Here is a 22,421-nt window from a genome sequence, read left to right on the forward strand (position 1 = left end):
AAGTGTACTTAATTTAATTAAAACATACATATACATATATAAGATAAGATATCTAATATTGCTAGTTTTTCCTCTTTCCTTTATTTTCATAATATTCTTAGTTTTCACTTTTCGTGACCTTTTCTGATTAAGCATGGAGTAACTATGTGCTTGAGGATCCATGCAATCAAACTGGTTAATTTTCTTCATCTTTCAAGAGTATCATAGCTTGGAATTTAAGAAGCCATGCATGAGTGGAAAGGAAATATCATTTCGTACTGAATATGTAATTCAACACCAAGACAAAGGATCAAAGGTCACGTTGCATGTATTATTCATTCCTCTTCTGTTCCCAAATCCAAATTAAATAAACATTGCATGCATTTTCTTATGTTACTCCCTTTTTACAGCTCACTTTAATTTCACAATCGATCACTCTCACCAGAAAATTAAAGAAAACAAACTCTGTACTCAAAAGCCTGGACCAATTTGAAAAAGTTCTTCCTAGAGAGAGAGAGAGAGAGAGAGAGAGAGAGAGAGAGAGGTGCATGGTAAAGTTAGAAGGGACAGCATTGTACGTACGTTGTTCACACCACCACTAATATTTCATAGAGATGGAGGAAAAGAAGACAGTTGTACTGCGTTTGATGAAGCAGGATGTGCAATCCCATGATCTTGTCCAACAAGTACTATCGCTTGATCATCAACAAGATTGTCCCAAAATAGAAAGTTAGAACATTGTTGCTGGGAAACAACCCATTCATTCAACTCATGCCTTTGCATTAAGCACTCCAAGGCCATCTGATCATGATCTCCCTCCTCATCAATATTGTTACAAGATTGATGATGATGATCAACGTTCGGTACCATGTTGTCCATGTTCTCGATCAACGGTGGCAAATAGTTTGTGTCCATGGTAACATTATTAGTACTACTATTTGTAGTATTAAATGACATTGTTGCCGGAGGTGGGAAAGCCTGGACTTGATGCTGATTCAAATTCCACGGCTCAGATGAATTCAAATCCGTTGCGACAATCATGTCTTGGAAAATCTCCCCGCGAGCATTGTAACTTTCTTGAGCTGCTTCAATATTGGCAGTAGTACTTGTATCAAACATGAACATAGGGCATGTTGAAGAAAATAGGGTTTCTTGAGCTTGAGGCTTTAGGGTTGTACCCAAATCTTGGTGTGCAAAATCTAGTTGGTTATTGTAATTACCCAATTGGAGAATTATATGCTGATGATGATCAACACTAGGTGGTGGACTTATTGTGGAAGCACTTGAAGGTGTGGAAGGCTTCCGAATCTTCTTTTTGATCCATGAATTCCAGTAGTTCTTGATCTCGTTGTCTGTTCTTCCGGGCAGATGGCTTGCTATATGAGCCCATCTACATACATAACAATATAGTTATAGTTAGTTATAGTGGTGCATATATATTATTAGTAAACAAACTATAGAGCAATTAAATTAACCGTGTATTTAACTTCCATAAGCAATTAATTAATTAACTTGTAATTTACATTAACAATATGATTGTGTGTGTCTGCATTAAATTCATCATGAGCTGAGATGTTCAAAGCCAACCTCCGAATTTGACTGCTTAACGTCTTTCAGCAAAAAAATTAGGTGGAATGTGGTTCTTACGGTACAGGTGATGAAGATAGCTTCTGGATTAGCTATAAATTTAAAACATAAACCTGACACACACATATATATTTGATTGCGAAAACTTGTTTTTAAAGTTTGTTTGTATTCAGTTAGAGGTCCATTTCACTCAAGTTCTTTCCAGACACCCGGAACCAATTAACTTACTATTGGAAAGAAGGTTTTTTAGTCTATATTATTATGGGAAAGAATAAACGTGACCATTATATGTGATTTTATTTATCAATGAAGCATATGAACTCAAGCTTCAAAAGCACTTCTTCCAAGTACATACGTACAACCACAACAAAACAAGCTTCAAATTTACAGGTTCTAAGATAAAACAGACTCGCCAAAATCTTGAAATAATTTGAAAATGGTGAAATGAATTTAAATTTTCAAAAGCGCTGCTTCTTCAAGAAAAAAACAGTAGAAATTAACTTCAGGTTTATATACATTGTATAAGAAAAGTATAGGCTTCCCAAAACCCCAATTGAGCTTTTCGAACATGGCAATGGCTTTAAATTTGGAGGGTTGAAACAACTGTCTAGTCTACTAACGTCATCACTCTAAAAAAAATTGAAATTTTGGATTGGATGCAGTCACTGCATATTAGGAAATAAATAGATTAATGAAATTAATTAGCTAATAATTCAGCTTGTTAAATTAACCTGTTGCCTACAACCCCATGGAGGCTAATAATCAATTTCTCTTCTTCTGGAGTAAATCTCCCTCTTCTAATATCAGGCCTCAAATAATTAATCCATCTCAAGCGGCAGCTTTTACCACACCTTTGAAGCCCTGAAAATTACACAAAACAATTAAGCACCCTTTATCATCAGTAATTAATTAAATTATGATATAATTAATAGTAACGAATACACAGAGAGAGAGAGGATCATGACCAGCTTTTTCTGGGACTTCACTCCAACAGCCATATCCATGAGTAGTGATGTATCTGATGAGTTTCTCATCTTCCTCAGGGGACCAAAGCCCTCTCTTAACCTTCTGTTGGTTGCAGCAAGAATGGTGCCCCATTATTGATCTTCTTAATCTGTAATTCCTAATATGTTGTTAATTAACTTAAACCCTCCGAACTCTGATCGATTCTGATATCGTTTGAATATCAGAACTGATGAAACTCGATATAGCGATGATGGTAATCACCAACACCAAATTGATGTTTTGTAAGAGTTGGGTCTCTCTCTACCTCCCTTTAAAAGTAATACAAGTACAGTAGGGGGCTATGAGGATATAAGCCGACATGATGGGGTCCATAAGGGAAGCAGATTTCCATGTGACCCTACAATGACATTCCATCAGCTACCTCTTTCTCTCCCTTAATTATATCATATTCCATTGTTGGTTACTATTTTCTACGTACATATTTGTGTATTGCGTAACCAACTTCACGTACTCTAAGTCATGCTGGTGGTTCCACACACCTAGGTCCTTCTTGTTCTGCTACTGTGAAGCAATTGGTCATTTCAACCAATCACTTTGTACCACGTCAAGATATATATGTGAGGCTTTATGCTTGGAAATGATTGGGAGAGAATGAAGTCATTGTAATTGTCTAAATTTTTGTTCAGGAAGGAATGTATTTATGTGTTGAAAATTTCACAGAAAGGGTAATTTTATGAATAAATTAGGCGACATCCTGGTGTAATATGTGATATATATGCTTTTGTAACCTGTTGGTCATGAAAATATCTGTGTTTTTGTAACCTGTAATTATAAGTTTTTTTTACATTTCATTTTTCATAACTAAATCAACATAACTAGGGTTTTATAATCTGAATTATGGTTTATATATGGGTGCCATTCTTAAACAAAACATAGGAAGATATATCCAATTTATCGGAACAAATGACCATTTGATATTCATTGAAATTCAAAGTCCTTGGGTTAGATCAAGTATTGCTGAATAGTAAGTTAATGATTTATGATTAGGAGATAATCAGGATTTGATAATGTAAAAATAAAAACAATTAGTATTAGAAACAAGTAAATATCTCTCCGACACACACAAAACTAAAAATGCATGCAGCTCCATGTATCACATTTTGCAGAACAATCTATTAATTATTTTGAGCAAGACACTTTGAAAAAACTGACTTGATCCACAAGATAAACTAATAATTATCAATGCCCAAATTAACTTTAGGAAAAAAAAACATCACCCTTTACTAGCTATTTGATAGCTAGTGTACTTGCTTATTAAATATATATATATATATATATATATATATATATATATATATATATATATATACACCTAACTTATAATATTTAGGCAAAGGCAACTATAATATATATTACTTAGGTTTTAAGTAAATTCCCATAAATATTTTATGAAAAGATATGAGGACAAAAACAAAAAATGAATAGTATTTTGTAGTACTTGTAACATACTTTTCATATTGTATTGTTGCATTGAAATGCGATGGCAATGCAACTTTTCACCCTGCAACGTACTAAAGTTCTTAGCTCATCGTACGTAGCAATATACTCTAGGAGGTCAAGAATCAAAGTTATTACATGACTGAATCAAAGTTATTACGTTACTTGTAACATACTTTTCATATTGTATTGTTGCATTTGAAAATATTGAGCCCGTTCACACAATACCAATTGATTTTGAATTGAATGCTCATGTTATATCATTGAAGTTACTTATTGTGAGCCTTTTTTCTCAAAAGAAATTAATTAACCAAAGAGGTTATAAGAACGTAATGGACTAATCTATCTATACCATTATAATTGAATCCCAAAAACCAAGAAGAGTTTATAACCAAAGAATACAGTTGTTCATTGCCAAGTTGTAATTTAGCGTTAAATGATACGAATTATCAGCTATATATTCTCAGGTTTAGTTAGGAGACAATGGAGACCTCATGAAAATGAGACATGTCAATTCTGATTTTCCCTATTCCTTAATGCTTACTTATAGATTAATTATAATTGCTTCATCTAAACTACTAAAGGCATGCATGACGTCATCTCGACTAACAGGATTTTTGTATCATTATTGGTACGTAATATGCATTTGTGACGATGGCATGACGCAATTCATGAGTTAATTAAATCAAATTATACTCTGGGTTAGTTTAGTTCCTCATGGCTTCCAAAAGAATCATTGGACATTGAGAAGGACAAATGTAGCCAGTTTGTTGCTATATGCATGACTTAAGATCATCCAAAAATTAAATACACAGTGATCCAATACAGCCCTCTCTATTAATGTTCTATCGACTTGTTTAATTTTTTGCTTTAATAACAAGAAATGAACAAATAAAGATCACACACACACACACACACACACATATATATATATATATAAAGTCTATGTGTACATGCATGATTAATTAATTAACATGTTTGACCTCATCTAGTACAACTCCCTGATTAAACTCACTCACAGGTATTTTTACTTTAGGGTACACATTTAGAATTTTTTTGGCATTGTTGTTGAGAGTGAATCCCACTTCAGAGAAAGAACAAATTTTGCAAGTGTTTATATGTATTTAATTTTTTACGGTGAAACCTTAACTTTCTTTAGATAACCTTAACTTTCTTCAATTGCTTCAATTTCAATTCAGCCTTGTTTCATTAATTATTTGGAGAACTATATACTGATGGATGATCACGTGAATTATATCGAGTATTAGAGACTGAAAGCAATATGGTAATACGTGAAAAGACCCAAAATTTTATATAATACTACTCCCCAGTGTGAGATTTTCTCCCAACCACAACCAAGTTAGCTCTCAGGCCATTAGATACTAGGTCTTAATTATCCTTATTAATTTCCTTCATGAACTTCTACATATATACTTCTTGGCCAAAGCAGATTATGCATGGTTAATAAAAATGAGGAAGAACTGTTGATGATTGATTAAATTGATTATGAACACATTACGAGCTAGTTTGGGGTTATTTATTTATTTATTTTTTTAAAATTGCTTTTGCTGTGTGGTGAGAATAAACGGTTGTGAAAAAAAAGCAGATAAGTGTGTGTTAAACTGTAGTGCTAAAAATACTTTTAGCAAAGAAAGAAAAGATGGGAATAGGATTGTTAATATGAAAGTTTCATTAATTGGTACCGTTCAACTACCGCTAATTAAAAAAAAAAAGTTTTTTTGACAAACATGTGTAGAGTTGCTTATGTTTTCTGCTGTCTTGGATCTGTGATTTTGAAAAAAAAAAAACTTTTTTTTTAATTTCTTTACAAAACACAATGAGGTCCCGACTTTTTAAAAAAGTTTCTTTTAGAAAAATTTAAGCAATCAAACTAGCCCTAAAGAAAACAGTGTTTCTGGATTTTAATAAACATTAAAAATTAATAGACCAAAAAAAAAAACCTATAGCAATGTAGAAAATCTTTTTTGAAGGGAAACGATTAAAGAAAAACTTAAGTAATCGTTTGTCAAATATTTTTGCAAAAACGTATTTTGGAGACAAGGTCCTTGTCTTGGCTGCAATGAATCCAAACGATTAGTTAGAACGTGGAACACAAATTAAACGATTAGGTATTTCTTTACATAGTTTTATATGGCATGCCAAACGTTTTAATACGTAGTTTGAAATATATTATGGAAAGAGATCAACGAAATGCAGCGAACCAGTATCGAAAGCGAGGGGATGATGCAAACATCTACCACATTTGATGTGAAGATTAAGAAGTGACTTTTGCTTGGATGGATCGCAAGCTAAAACTTCGAAAGTAATATATTTACATAAAAATCGTTTATTTATTTATTTTTTTTATTTTTATTTTTTAAAATAAGGACCCTTTGGGAGAAGAGCTGAAAGGAGCAATGATTATTATTCTTAGCTTTAAGGAGGAGCAATGGAGTGCACATTTGGGCCTACCATTGGGGATTTTGAGTAGTGATTACTGAGAAAAGATATTGGGACTTTGCCTTTATAAGCATTGGTTGGTTAACTCATTAAGTCATGGATGAAATGTCTCTACCATAATCTCTTTTGATTACTTAAATGTATTAAGGGTCCTTGTTCTTAAACATCTCTCTCTTTTTGTTAATTAATCTAAGAGTAATGCTAGAGAGACTAAATTTGTAGATAAATTTTGTAAACAAAATGACATAAAAATTGATGATTGGATTATTATTTAAATATTGATTAACATGTTTATTTCTTATTGATAATGCATAATTTAGTTTGCAAATTTAGTCTACAAATTTAGTTTACCTACCTATTAACAAAATTCTCTTTGTCAACCAAAAGAGGGTGGAAATATAAAATTAACCATGCCGACAAAGCTAAAGAAAAATAACGAAAATGAAAGTTGTGGGCTATATTCTCTTTTCCATTTTTCTTCCAAATAAATTAAACTTTTAGCGATGAAATAGTTATTCAGAAACAGGCGCTAAAGACATGAATAACCTCTTAAACAACGAATAACTATTTGCAGGTCGCCACAAAAAAAATTTAGCTATGATTTTATATTTTCTTTCTTTGTAAACTTTATTTTCAAAATGAAAAAAGTTGTGGCATGATTCACATGAACATGTGAAGAGTTGGATTAATAGGTAATATAATAAGGTTAATTTGCCTAATTTTCAACTAGCACAGATCGGTTAATATGGGCGTTGAATTGTTTAATTACAAATGGAAACATACATCACTTCTGTTTAGGGTTAAAATATAAGACCAAACTAATTCGTTAATCTAGAATTTAGTGGTTCTAGTAACAACTAGAAAATCATTCAAATGCAACTAATATCCTTATATAAGATAATTGGCACGGCCCAATTTGAATCGAAATCGACCTGATTTATCTTGATGTTTTTTTTTCCGGTTTTTATCCCAAACCGTTCGCCTCAGATTCGGATTGAATTATGAAAGTCATACTTTCGGTTCAGCCCGAACCGATATTCATATTATTTATTTTATGAAATTTATTTAAATAGAAATTAAATAATTATACCAAAATTGACTGGGAGACTGAAACTCAAGATCTTCCTTAGGAAATCCTCTGAACCAACTTTCAATTTGTGACATTGTAAGGTAACAGTTGTATTTATATTATCTAATAACTATTAGCTAACATTTTTCAAAATCTTAGCCGCCACTCTCTCATTTTTTACCCAAGGATTGACGGTTGGCTAATTAAATCTCAAAAGAAAAAAACCTTTGCTGCGATTGAAGTTCTTCGTTACTTGAATAATATGAGCCTTGCGACCTCTCTTGACAACTTGAACTAAAAACCTAAACTAAGGCTAGAAATCCAAGTAATTGAGCATTAAGAAGTTAAAAGTAAATTGTGAGGTTTAGAGTTAAGGAAGCTAATTATCCAAACTTACAAAGGCTAAAGTAGGGTTTCATTTATCACGAAAGTCATTGATAATCATCATAAAAACCATATTTGATTGCGGGTTGCTCAATATTTATATAGAGAAATAGAGGGAATGATGAGAATAAAGAAGGGTTGGTTGACCCCGAATCGGGAAAAGAGACTGTCATCTCCAGTTGGAAAGGGATTTGTTGTAGGCATTCGTTTGGTGGACTGGATATGATAGGTTATAGTCAAGTAAAATGTGTTGGGTCTAGTATGTTATTGGATGCGATAGGTTAAGCCTAGAAATGTTATTGGATGCGATATGTTAAGCCTAGAAATGTACTCATTGTATCAATGGCAAGAATGATTTAAGGTATGAGTTAATGCATGTTAATCAAAATTTTCCAATAACTGAATCCATGTCCTTAATTCACGTAGGGTGGAATCTATACGCTAAATAACTAGAATATATGCTATTCATGTATGAGTTATGACAAACATCATCTACAATCTCCATAACAAAACTTTTATCATGGTGGCCGGCTAAGCACAAATTGTTTCTAATTCTAGTTATGCTCATTAATAAGAACAATTTTTTGGGATCTTATTAAGATCAACTCCCCACGTGCGCGCGTAAATAAATGAAATAAAGGTTACCCTAGCTAGATCAACATGCCATGATCAGTAGATTAATCACGGTCGCCTTTTAGTACTACGGTTATTTCACTTTACTTGTAAGTGAAAGTTCTTAGGTTTGATTCTCACTAAAGACGAAGGTGAATCACATTATTATGGCAAACTCATTTTAAGGCTTCATGCACTTCCTTACCACCTTAGTGTAGATACTACCGTTTCTCAACAAAAAAAAAAAAAAAAAAAAAAAAAAAAAAAAAAAAAAAAGATATGGAGTCATGCGTGCTGATATTCTAACCCCATATAAGGTTATGACCATTTGTGAAAAGTGAAGAGGTGGAAAAATAGTGAGAGGCGGGAAAAATATGTTTGCAGGAGATAATTTTCTCATTGCTATTTATTGTATAAATATACATGTATACAAGAGAGTCCTAGTCAAGGTGAATTACATGCTTATCTCTAAAACAAACTATCTGTTACGTTTGATTTTCAACTGTTGGATAGACTCCAAGGTTGACTAGGAATTTTGTTTAACATCCCCTGTAAACTGGGCGTGGAAGGACTGACCAGTTTGGAACGTAGTAACAGATGTTGTCCCTTAAGAAGTCTTTTTGTGAGCAAGTCTGCAGGCTGACCAACTGATGGTAGAAATCGATCATGAACTCTCCAACACTACTCATTCATGAACAAAGTGGTAATCCAGTTCTATGTGACGTGCACGGGCATGGAATACTGGATTAGCAGCCATGTAGGTTGTACTTAAGTTATCATATTAGAGATGGATTGGAAAGGAAGTGGAAGTGCCCAATTCATAGAAGTGGTAAGAAAGCCAAAGCGTTTCAGCACAAGCATGGGAAAGTGCTCGGTATTCCGATTCTGCACTTGGTTTGGAATACCGAGCACTTTCCCATGCTTGTGCTGAAATGCTTTGGCTTTCTTACCACTTCTATGAATTAGGCACTTCCACTTCCTTTCCAGTCCATCTCTAATATGACAACTTAAGTACAACCTACATGGCTGTTAATCCAATATTCCATGCCCGTGCACGTCACATAGAACTGGATTACCACTTTGTTCGTGAATGAGTAGTGTTGGAGAGTTCATGATCGATTTCTACCATCAGTTGGTCAGCCTGCAGACTTGCTCACAAAAAGACTTCTTAAGGGACAACATCTGTTACTACGTTCGACGTAAATTTAGAATACACGAGATCAAGTTACCTCCGTGATATATCAAAGAACCCATCGTAGACCATCTTGTATCAACACAACTTGCTCAATCCGCAATAGAATAGGCAATGATCTATGAGGACGGAGGTTGGGAGCGAAGAAATAAACTATGAGTTATGGAACCTTTGACGTATATCGTAGGATGCATTTTACAACAAGTAGACGAGGTGCCTGTGGAAATCATGAACTGGGCCACATGACTGGCATTGTAAGAGATATCCGGATGAGTAAGCGTCAAATATTGAAGGCAACCAACTAAGCAACGATATTCGGTGGGATCAGATAATAATTCCCCAAAATGAGCAGAGAGAAAATGTTTAGCAGCCACTTATGTTGAGCTTTGTTTCTGTTCGTGCATATGAGCATGTTTAACAGGCCGTGGTCATATTTGGCTTGTGAAATGTGGATTCCAGTAGAGATGTGTTGCACTTGCAAACCGAGAAAGACGCTTGGACCTAAGTTATTCAAGTCAAATGCATTTCCCAAGTCCTCAATGAAAGGGTTATCAAGAGTCAATTGCTGCCCGTGAGAACTATGTTGTCGACATATAATAGTAGCAGAATAGTGTGAGAAGCGTGACGATGAATGAAAAGTGAACTATTTGCCCGACTTTGGACGAAGCAATAATAAAGTAAGAACGAAAGGATGGCTCCATATTCAACAGTTGGACGACACCATCAAATGCTATTTATATAACCTCAGACCCTTTTTTTCCTCTTTCAAAAAATCCCCAAATCATTCAAGGAAAAAAGGGTTCAAACTTTCTTCCTTTACTCATTGAAAAACTCCCCAATCTTTTCAACCTCTTTCAATGACGTCTACAAGCATGACTTCAAAATTACCCAAGATTTCACCTTACAATCTTTTCATTAACGAGAGTCCGCAATCGAGAAGAAGGTTAAACATTTATTGAAAGTCATCTGGATATCTTGAATCAATGTAAAGTTTGGTAGGAACCTGGCCAAGAGGTTTATGTTGATCTTCTTGCGTTGTCTGATCCCCAGCGTCTCGTACCAGAATTCACCCATGGTTCCTAGACTTAGGTCTACGATTTCCCCTGCCTGACCTTCTAAAAGGCATCTTGATCAGCTACGACATGGCTATCTGTAATTTAACCCTAGTCGCCTTTAAACTCTTTACATGCTTCGAGCTTCTAAATCAATGGTTCAGGGCTGAACTTGGCCTTTAGGAATTTAGAGTGCTTTCAATGCACGAAAAAACTTTGGTGGCCACTATTACTTTGTGTCAAGACCTAGCCTCATTTGGGAGCCGTATATCTTAGATGTCCTTTAGCAGAACAAGGATTTGTTTAAAGACATTCTAGTTGTCGACATGATTGGGAGGGAGATATTGACATTGTTAGTTGCTCCTTATAAACACATATGCCGATAACAGATTTAGTACCCACGAACATAGAAATGGAGGAAGAGACTCAACTATTGAGGAAAAAAAGGAGCACTGACACTTCTATAAGCTTAGAGCCACCTGTTCTGCAACTTCTTATTGAAAGACCCCAACCTCCTCTGTCATCTCACAAAGACCATGACAATAAGAACCGGTTGACTTCAAATTCGATGCCCTATCGTCACAACAGCAGAAAGTTTCGCCGCCCCGTCCTATTGAAGTCCAGTCCCATGAACTTCCTTTCACTCCAATTCTAACTCTTTTGGTAGCAAGGGATTTGCCAGAACCAGTTGGGGCGTCCACCAAGGTTGATACTTTTTTGCCTACTGCTCCGCCTAGACATAAAGGAGGGATGCAGCCTTCATTTATGACTAGGTCATCTTTCTCAGTGGACGTCATTGGCCTTCAAAATGTGGATTATGTTCGAGCTTTTCTTGCTGCCGCGATAGCCCCTGCAGATTACAAAGAAGTCCGCACGGCATTTGAAGATGTAATGATGCGATGTCATGAGAGCCGTTATGAGGTAACTTTTCATTCTTTTCTCGCAAAATGATTCCAGTAATTATCGTATTTTTCTTCTTATTGGCACTAATCAAGCTCACGTATGGACGTAAACGGCTCTACTTTGACAAGTAAAGCAGATTCATCATCTCGAGTGGTATTCCTTACAAGAATTAGAGACTAAATTTGAGCTCGAGCAACAAGTACAAGCTCAATTGGCGGAGATCAAAAGAATATAGATGGAACAATAAGTCATGAAGGAAGGCCATAGGAAAGAGTTGGAGAGGTACATCGACGCGGCTACCCTTGAAGAAACGAAGGCAAATGACTACAAGACGAATCTCATTAAGGCACAAGAGCAGCTGGAGTAAGAACATAAGGCCACAGCCAAAGTAGAGTAGACTTTAATACATATGAAATTTGAATTAGCAAGGGTACTATCTTCATAATGAAGTGCTTAGAAAATCATACGAGCTGGCTTATAGTCAGAGGTGGAGGAACTCCTTCACGAAGTTTTGCAAAAAGACAACATTCGTTATATGGATCTTCAGCAGCTTAGGGACATGCATGAGTTCAAGCTAGTGACTCTTTGAGTTGCTCATCAAAGACATTTAAAGAAGAATTCACCGAAGAGAACAACTTTTGGTATCTCTCCAACTATGCACGACAAGTTCATCTGGGTGCTAGGACGTTCACAAGATCTATGAAGAAATTCGAAATACTAACTTGCATGTGCCAAAAGACTTACTGAACAAGATCTCAGATTCGGAAGTGGAGCAAGGGGAAGAGTCTAGTTCTAGTGACAATGCAACATCCAATGTGCCAGCTGATCATTCGACTTTTCCTTGAGGAAAAAATGCCACTAAAGGAGATTGACTTTAATGTTTTGTCAGGATGGGGGCATGTCCCTTCTATGACTCAGACTTATTTTCCCCTGCATTGAAAAGTTTTCTTCTTTTGTTACTTGTTGTTTTTCATGTGCATGTGCTTGCCTTCTTAAGTGAGCAACGATTTAAGTGTTGGAACTTTTCATCCTTTGCTTTTATACCTTAGAATATTGTAGACATCGAAATTTTAGTGAAATAAATGTTGATGAATAATTAAAATTTCAACGTTCATGTGTCACATAAATTTTACACGTAGCATGTGACTTAACAAAAAATTGAAAATCATTGAAAAAGTCATCAAACAGGACACATGTCAACACCTGGCGAAAATGATTTATTTCATCTGATTATTTAAATTCAAAAACTAAAGTTTTGGAATTCTATAAATAGGAAGCAAAGGTATTCATTTTTGTGTACCAATTGACATCACACCAAAACCTTGAAGCTTTGAAACTCTAAAGCTCCTAATAAAATCCCGAAGGATCAAGAAAGTTCTCTTCGTTTTTCGTCAAATCCTCCTTCATGATCAACCCCTAACGGCCCTTGAAGAACTTCCACCAATTCAAGATCACGCCCCAGCGGCCCTTGAAGAAAGTGTTCATCGTTCATCATCTGCTCATCCTAAGATCAAGCCCCAACGACCATTTGGATCAACAACATCAACAAATCCACACATCCATTCTTTAAGATCAAGCCCAAAAGCCCTTGAAGATCCGTTCGTCCCCATTCTTCAAGATCAAGCCCAAAAGCCCTTGAAGATCCATTCATCCATCAACCTTCAAGATCAAGCCCTAAAGGCCCCCTTGAAGAAGCTTCCCTCAACCTTCAAGATTAAGCCCCTAAGGCCCTTGAAGAAACTTCAAATCGTTCATCCAAGATTAAGCCTCGACGGCCCTTGGATCAACAAAATATCCATAAATCTTACGGAGATCAAATCAGAGGGTCAAACTATAAAGGGATTGTAACCCCAAATCATTAATACAAAATATTATTTTGTACACGTGTTCTTGTCTCATTCATCACAGGAAAATTCGTGTTTACAAATATAGTTTACCGAAGTAAGTTAACTTCGAAGTAATGAGTGACAGAGCGAAGGCACATGTAAGTTTGTCAGCCCAGGCCAGAACTCGAGGCCCTCTTGGTGATGTTGATTATGAAAAACACTACCTCAACTTAGTGCCCATAAATATTTCCATCACGATATCCAAAGTACCACCTTACTCCGGTGCCATATGTTAAAATATTAAACCCATGGAGAATCCTTTGTTATGCACATGCCTTGGTGTATTAATCGAATTAAGGATAAGAAAGTATCATCTTGAGTTCTAGAATGGCCTCCAATCTTTGTCTTGTTTACTCTCGATTCGTGGTTGAGGGTCTTCGTATATCCAAGGTGACATTTAGGAAGGTTTCTTCCTTAGGTTGAGTTGCCAGTTCATCCCCAGTGAATCTTAAATGAAAGTTTTTTTGGGACATGGTCGCCAGCATAGGGTCAGAAATACTTTTAGAACCTTTTGTTGAACCCTAATGCGTCGGACCTGAGCGTTTCTGATGTGACTACTTTGGCTGACCTGGCTGAAACATTTTCGCGTATCAGAGCTTATTTGGAATAAGATTCCTTTGGGGGATTACCTAGTCTGGATGCCCTTTTCGAACTTGCTGAATATGTGGTGTTACAGGACATACTTGACCTAGTATGTTGTTTTGGGATATAAGTATTCGTACTCAAGGTTAGGGTTCAGAGCCACCATTGGATGATTTCTAGATTGCCTTTTTGACTATTCTTTCAAATGGCATAGAGTCCAAGTTTGAATTTTATAACCCATAGCCTTTCTAGTTGCATAAAAGTTTCGAAAGATGGATAATGCATTGGACTTCCGGGTTAGGGAGTTTTGTGCCTGTGCCTATAGTTCGCCATCATAACCATGCTTATTACTGCTCGAGTCTCCTAAGCTGTTAACTGATCGATACAAAATGGGATAAAAGAGATTCATCTGGTAGTGTTACTTTGGATTTTTAAACTTGCAATCGTGTGAAGTTTTCAAAGTTTATGCTTCGTTTTGGCGAGTGGAGTAATCTTTACATCACCGAAAAAGAAAGAAAGAAACATTGAATGTGAGATAAACAAAATTTAGAACCTTTTATTAATAAGGAAAATATGATTGTTTAACAAGGGGGTGTGATTGAATCCAGGAAGGATTGCCTACATATCTACGGGAATGAGAATCAAATCACTTGTGTAGTTCTAAGAATTACACATCAGGGATTATCTTTGACAATAAGCTTATGGTGGGGCATTAAAATATGAGTTTTCCATGGACTTGTTTTCGTGTAGATGGTGACGTCACTATTGAGTCTGAAATGGACAACCTATATATCTTGGGAAAGGAATTAAACCGCATGTAGTTCAGATGGGTGTATGTTTAGTTGATTTAGAAATGCTTGCGATGAACTTGTCTCTTAGCAGTGAAGGTTCCATTTTCTAACATCAATCTTTCAACTCCTTTGCCTTTTTTGGTGTTCCAACTTTTGTAAATTTCAATTAGGGCCAGGTAACGAGGTGTCTGGTGGTTGGTTGGGTGAACAATTCTCACGTTGTGTAAGTTTTTGCCAATGATGGTGTTGTAAGGATATGAGGAAGGTCACCAGATGGTTGAACGGTTTCGCCTAGACCCTCAACTTCATCATTTCCAAGGTCTGCAGTGTGATACCATTAATAGAGTGGATGGTAGCTCTCCTCTTGTTTACGTTATCGAGGATGCCAATTCTTTCATTGTGACGCCAAATTCACGCATCACCGTGAATGGTGGAGATGTACAATTGGATTAACCTGTAAAAGATTAAACAACTATGAGTAAGCTTTAGCCCGTGGGGAGGGGTGTGCTCTCTTAAGGCTTTCTAGTGGTCAAGTTAGTAAGCATTAAGCAGTGGGTAAAGAGAATTAGAGTGCAAAGATTGTGTTACCAGAGATCAACTTAGATAGGTGTATTTACAAACCGAGAGAGAGATGTTTTTAGGATAGAATCCTTGTTTTAAGCTATGAGAATCTTAGAGGATATTTAATAGTAGATATTGTATCATTTTTAGGAATGTGATTAATATCTAAATATAGATATTGTATCATTTTAGGAATGTGATTACTTGTGGCGCATACTGATCTTTAGATTGTAGGAACTCCAAGACATACAGAGGATCTCGTTGATTCGATGGATGTTTTCATTCACCAAAACTCAATTTTTCACCTCTCAAAAGAGGGCTAATATCCTAGGGTACTTAGGGGTTCCAAAAGTCACCTTAAAACCATTTTAACAAGACAAACATGAACCCAAAAAGTCACCCTAAGGATTTGGCCGAATTTCCCAAAACACATGGCACCAAATTTTAGTTCCAATATTCATGCTTAAATGAAATACATCTACAACATTTGAGATGCTAAATTTTCTAGCAAAATTTATATATTCAAAAGCAAGAACAAAGCTTGTAACATTTACAACATTTAAATCACAAAATATGAACATCACAAAACCCAAAAGGATTCACCATACACTAAACCTGGCTCTGATACCACTTGAAGGAAAAATTTTGTCCTAGCTAAGAACAAGTATGAACATTTGAATACACATGCAAGCTATCAACACTTTAAAGTAGGCATGCATCCAAAAACAATTCATAAAACCCATGACTTTCAAAGCCTAGTATATGGTGAACCAAAATAAACTCTTTAACAAAATTAAAGAGAAGTAAAGATTTAGTGATTCTTTACCCTTGAAGCTCATCCTTGTTTACACAAGGGATTCACCCAAGTGGAGGGCCTTCAAGTCACCTCCAAGCTCCTTGAATCCTCCTTGTGTTTTCCTCCCTTTAGTGCTCCTTTGATGATTAGAGGAAAAAGGATTTGTTCTCCAAAAAACATCAAAAGCTTGATGTCTCTAAGTCTCTTCACCAAGGTTGTATATTGTGAAGATGATATGGATGACTTAGAGAGATTTTAGATGCTAGTAAAAATCCTCTAAGTGGCCGGCCTCTATGTAGAAAAAGAGAGAAAATGTTTCACCCAATTTCTATTAGAAAACCCTAATGAGAAAATTGCTATAAAGTTCCTTTTATAACATTTTCTTTGGTGAGTGGCAAACTTGTAATTAAGCAAGCTTGCCCATTCACCCTAATGGCCGGCCTCTCCTTGTTATTGGGCTAATTTGCCCATTTTGTTTTAGTTGTCATACAACTTAAACATAATGGGCCTTGTGGACCAAAACACTTTTGGGCCCCGAAACCCAAAACCAACATATAAGCCCAATACGAACCTTTCGTATAATTAATTAACTAATTAATTAATCTTGACCATTCTTCAATTAAACCATTTAATTGCTTATCCATTTCATATAATTTCTTCACTAACATCCTTATGTGGTGTGCGATCCATTAGGTTCCAATTAGCGAGGCAGTGGGCGATGTTACTCTTAACGATCGATTGTGAATTGAAACCACATTTCAATTCTCCCTTAAGATTAGTGTTTGCTAATCTTCAGGGCTTCCACAAACCATGAGTGACACCTAGCAGCATATCATGGTTACCCAAGCTAAGTAGAATTGGTTGGAGAACCTATCCAGTTACAACTACAATGCAATACGGTCCTTCTCTAATACAATACTCTTAATCACATTGTTTAAGTGATAGTTTGTTTCATGTCTACTATCCAATGTGATACTTTCCTATATGATTCCTTTGAATATGATTTGGAACAAACTTCCTAAGTCATATTCATATGCTTTGGCCAAAGACTTTAGAATCATATCTTAGAGTATTCTCCTTCCACCATGGAAGGTTAGAGATCCCTTGTTGTGCATTCATATGCCTACATGACTAGATAACTTGACCCCAACAATGCCGTGGACAATCCGAAGGAATGCCATTGACATGATCAAAGATCAAGGACCTAACCATTAGACATCTATGATGCCTCAGGTCAAAGGACTACTTTGCATATTGCAACTTTAGAGTTCATACATGACATGTATGTTCGAACTCTCTTTTGATCGACGTTCAGTGTACTCGATTACTCTTTCGAGCACCTATGTGTTTGTCTCAGTGTCCAACACCAAATGACTTGAGACTAGTTCATACTCACGTTTGAGTCAACATAACACATACTAACCTTAGCGGATTGTCAATGCCCAATTGGCAATCCTATGGCTAGGAACGTTTTAGGAATGAACATAAGAGAGAGGTCTCGATAATCTAACTCATTAGATCACTTCTCTCTTAGAACAAATACATTCCTTGGATTCCCTTATTGCTTAAACACATGATACAATAAATAGTGATTAACAATAAGCTTTGCCCTTCATTAAACATATAAAAGTTTAATACAATAAGTATTCCAAAAGCTATTACATCAAATGAGTGGCTTTGTGGGCATACTTCTAACACCTTGATTAGATCAACATTTGCCCTTTTTTTGTTACCGTTGTTGTTGAATTGTAATCTTGTCTTGGCCCAAAGATAATGGATCTAGCCCATGCACAAAGAAAGATCCATGCACATGCTAAAGAATTCTAGCAAAGTTCAAGTTGGTGGAAGAGTCTAGAAGAATGGTGAGGATTCCACCAACATACAAGATCAGTGTAGATAATTTTAGCTTAGGAAGGTAGTGGAATTATCTAGATATCTCTAGCATGATGCTTCCATGCTTCTCCAAGGTTCCATCCATGCCTATAGAAGGAGAAGGCATCCACATCATTTGTAACAACCAAGAGAGCAAGTAGTGAGAAGTGAGAAGAAACAACAAAGCTTCTAAAAGTGTTTGAGTGTTTCCTCTTGTACTAAGTTTGTGAGTGAATAAAAATCTTGTGTAATACTTTGAGTATTTTTTCTTTCTCTTGCCTATCAATTCTGCTGCATTACATTCTTCTTTGTGAGATAAACATCTCCAAAGTAGTGAAGTCTTTTTAAGCCTCAACAAAGTGGTACCAGAGTTATGGCTAGCAACGTTATGTCAGCCTTCCAAGTTCCAGTACTCGACAACAACAACTTCGATAATTGGAGTATCAAAATGAAGGCCCTTTTGGGAGCACATGATGTCTGGGAAGTCGTGGAGAAATGTTACACTGAGCCAGAAGATGAAGCTACTCTAACCCAAGCCTAGAAAGAGAGTTTGAAAGATTCAAGAAAGAGAGACAAAAGGGCTATCTACCTCATCTACCAAGCATTAGATAACAATGGCTTTGAGAAGGTCTCGAGTGCAACCTTTGCAAAGAAAGCATGGGAGAAGCTTCAAACCACTTACAAAGGAGCCAAACAAGTGAAAAGGGTTCGTCTTTAAGTATAAAGGGTGAGTTTGAATCTCTACAAATGAAAAGGTTTGAATCAATCTCTGATTATTTCTCAAGAGTCTTAGCCATTTCCAATGAATTAAAAAAAATAGAAAAAAGTTAGAAGATGTTAGAATTATGGAGAAGATACTACGCTCGTTGGACCCTAAGTTCGAGCACATTGTCGTGACGATTGAAGAAACTAAAAACTTGGAAGAAATTAGTATAAAGCAATTAATGGGTTCGCTACAAGCATATGAAGAGAAACATAAGAAGAGGCAAGGGAATGATGAGCAACTCCTTAAGATGCATGTTCAGCCAAAGAAGAAAGAAGAAAGCTTCGATAACGAGAGAAGCCAATACGAAAGAAGTTATGGACGAGGTTGCGGATGTGGGCGTGTACATAGACGTGGGTGTGGTTGGAACTTCAACAACCATAGCAACTACGAAAGAGGAGGAAGCTCAACCAAAGGTTGTGGAAGAGGATGCTCAAACTTAAGGTATGAAAAATCTCAAGTTCAATGCTACAACTGTCAAAAGTTTGGGCATTATGCTTGGGCATGTAGAGCTCCAAGCAATAAGCTTGATGAAAAGGTTAATTATGTGAAAGAAGAGAAAGAAGATAATGGCGTTATGCTACTAGCATGCAAGAACAATGATGGAGACCAAGACTATACATGTTACCTTGACACCGGCGCCAACAACCACATGTGCGAAAGAAAAAGCATGTTCATAAAGCTCAATGAATCGGTGAGTGGTAACGTTTCTTTTGGAGACGAATCCAAAATACCTGTAAAAGGAAAAGGTAACATCTTTATTCCCCTAAAAAATGGCGGTCACCAATTAATTTCAAATGTCTACTACGTGCTCAATATGAAAAGCAACATTTTGAGTTTGGGTCAACTCTTAGAAAAAGGTTATGATATTCATATGAAAAATTATAGCCTTTTTCTTAGAGATGACAAAGGAAGATTAATTGCCAAGGTAAAAATGTCAAAGAATAAGATGTTTCCCATGAACATTCAAAATGATGTTGCAAAATGTCTTAAGATATGTTACAAAGACATATCTTGGCTTTAGCATCTTTGCTTTGGGCATCTTAACTTTGGGGGACTAGAGTTATTATCCAAGAAGGAGATGGTGAGAGGCTTACCGTGCATCAGCCACTCTGATCAAGTTTGCAAATGATGTTTACTTGGGAAACAGTTCAGGAAAGGCTTTCCAAAGGAGTCGACCACAAGAGCCCAGAAGCCACTCGAGCTCATTCACACAGATGTGTGCGGTCCAATAAAACAAAGCTCTTTGGGTAAACATAATTATTTCCTTCTCTTCATTGATGATTTTTCAAGGAAAACCTGGGTGTATTTCTTGAAGCAGAAATTAGAGGTATTTGGAGCATTCAAGAACTTCAAAGCCGCCGTAGAAAAAGAAAGTGGTTGTAAGATTAAAGCCATAAGATCTGATCGAGGAGGAGAATTCACTTCAAAGGAATTTCACGAATTCTGTGAAGCTAATGGAATTCATCGACCTTTGACAGTTCCAAGATCCCCTTAACAAAATGGTGTGGCAGAAAGAAAAAATCGAACTATCCTCGAAATGGCTCGAAGCATGCTCAAAAGCAAGAAATTGCCTAAGGAGTTGTGTGGGCAGAAGCTATAGCCTGTGTTGTCTACCTATCCAATCGGTCTCTAACAAGGAGCATGTGGGGAAAGACTCTGCAAGAAGCATGAAGTGTAAGAAAACCAGGTATTTCTCATCTAAGAGTTTTTGGAAGCAGCCTATGTACGTGTACCAGATGAGAGGAGAACCAAACTCGACGACAAAAGTGAGAAGTTCATCTTTATCGGCTATGACTCAAATTTAAAAGGCTATAAGCTGTATAATCAAAACAATGGGAAGATGGTGATCAATCGAGACGTGACGTTTGATAAAGAAGGAGAATGAGATTTTGGCTGTCATGTAGGTGATCTTCACTTCTTTCCTCAGTTTGAAGAGAGAATGAACAAGGGATGATGGAGTAAGCAAGTGAGGTTCAACAAGAATCCACTACTCCACCTACTTCACCAACATCAACCAATCATGGTAATTCACCAGTATCAACATCATCAAGTGGGAGTCTAAATGAAAGAGAAGTACCACACACAAGAAGTATACGAGATCTCTATAAGGTAGTTGAAAGACTTGATAATCCTACGCTTTTCTATCTCTTTGTTGATTGTGAACCAGTTGACTTCCAAGAAGCAGTGCAAGATACTAAGTGGAGGAAAACATTGGATGAAGAAATGGAAGCAATCCAAAAAAATGATACATGGGAACTTGCTATTCTTCCGAAAGGACACAAAGCCATTAGAGTCAAGTGGGTGTACAAGACAAAGAAAAATGCCAATGGAGAGGTCGAAAGATACAAGGCGAGACTAGTGGCGAAGGGCTATAGTCAAAGAGCTAGAATCGACTATGATGAGGTATTTGCACCTGTAGCTCGGTTGGAAACTATACGATTACTAATTTCTTTGGCAGCTAAAAACAAATGGAAGATTCAACAAATGGATGTGAAGTCCGCTTTCCTAAATGGAGTCCTTGAAGAAGAAGTCTACATTCAGCAAGCGTCAGGTTATGAAATCAAAGGGCATGAAGACAACGTTCTGAAGCTGAAGAAAGCCCTCTATAGGTTAAAACAAGCTCCACGAGCATGGAATAGTTGCATTGACAAGTACTTCCAAGAAAACAACTTCCTAGACATCATGTGCTCTTAAACAACAAAATCATCATTCTTTGCTGAAGTAGAAGTTACCAAAGATCGAGCTTTCAAGTGTAAGTAACATTGGCAATTGTTACCATTTTAATTTATATAAAATGAACCAGTTTATACATTGTAAGCTTTGTAAGAAAGGGAAGAGATTCAGTGAGAAAGTGAAGAAGAGGAAATGAGCCGTCCTTGATTATATTTCTTAATCAGGAAGTAATACAAGAAATGAAGCTTTATAGTCTTTGATACTACATGCTTATTATCAGTTATCTAACTAACTATATCTCTAATCAATTGACAAGTGTTACAATCTAATCAGCCACATGTTAACTCTATCAAATGCGAAGACCCTAACTACTGGAACAATCAATCACACGCATGTAATTAGTTACTGTAAAAATACTTGCTCCATCACTCCATAGTATGCAAGTTTTTCTTCAAGTATTAGCTCTGCCAGTAGAACGCATGAGGTTTGGTAACCAATAGGCCATATGCATGTATGAAATTCATCATGAGTTTCTCTTGTGTTTGAGCTTTATTCCTTATTTAGTACTTTTTTCTTAATTCAAACATTAAACTTATGTAAGAACATTGCACGCATATACACATTATATATTCTTTGTTTTCTATACATAGTGGTATTTCACAGACTGATGGAGGTTTCCTGAAGCCTAAAACTGCAATGTTCTTCCTTCAATGCCAGACTGATGGAGGGAAACTTTAGCAAGCCATCATTGCCGCCACCACCACCATCATCATTTTCATTATGATCGAGTCTC

At 36.2% G+C, this 22,421-nt stretch overlaps 1 protein-coding gene across 1 annotated transcript; it reads right to left on the reverse strand.

Moving 5' to 3' along the window:
* Positions 1 to 284: 284 nt before the first annotated feature.
* On the reverse strand, positions 285 to 2,847 carry LOC114820999 (myb-related protein 308-like). The gene is made up of 3 exons (XM_029092541.2): positions 2,532 to 2,847; positions 2,298 to 2,427; positions 285 to 1,369 (listed from the first exon to the last, which is right to left on the reverse strand). The coding sequence occupies exons 1-3, from the start codon at positions 2,662 to 2,664 to the stop codon at positions 586 to 588; spliced, it is 1,047 nt and encodes a 348-aa protein (XP_028948374.1). The 5' UTR covers positions 2,665 to 2,847; the 3' UTR covers positions 285 to 585.
* Between the last annotated feature and the right edge of the window lie 19,574 nt (positions 2,848 to 22,421).

Source organism: Malus domestica, chromosome 14 (assembly GCF_042453785.1).
Source record: "Malus domestica chromosome 14, GDT2T_hap1".
Classification (NCBI taxonomy): Eukaryota; Viridiplantae; Streptophyta; class Magnoliopsida; order Rosales; family Rosaceae; genus Malus; species Malus domestica.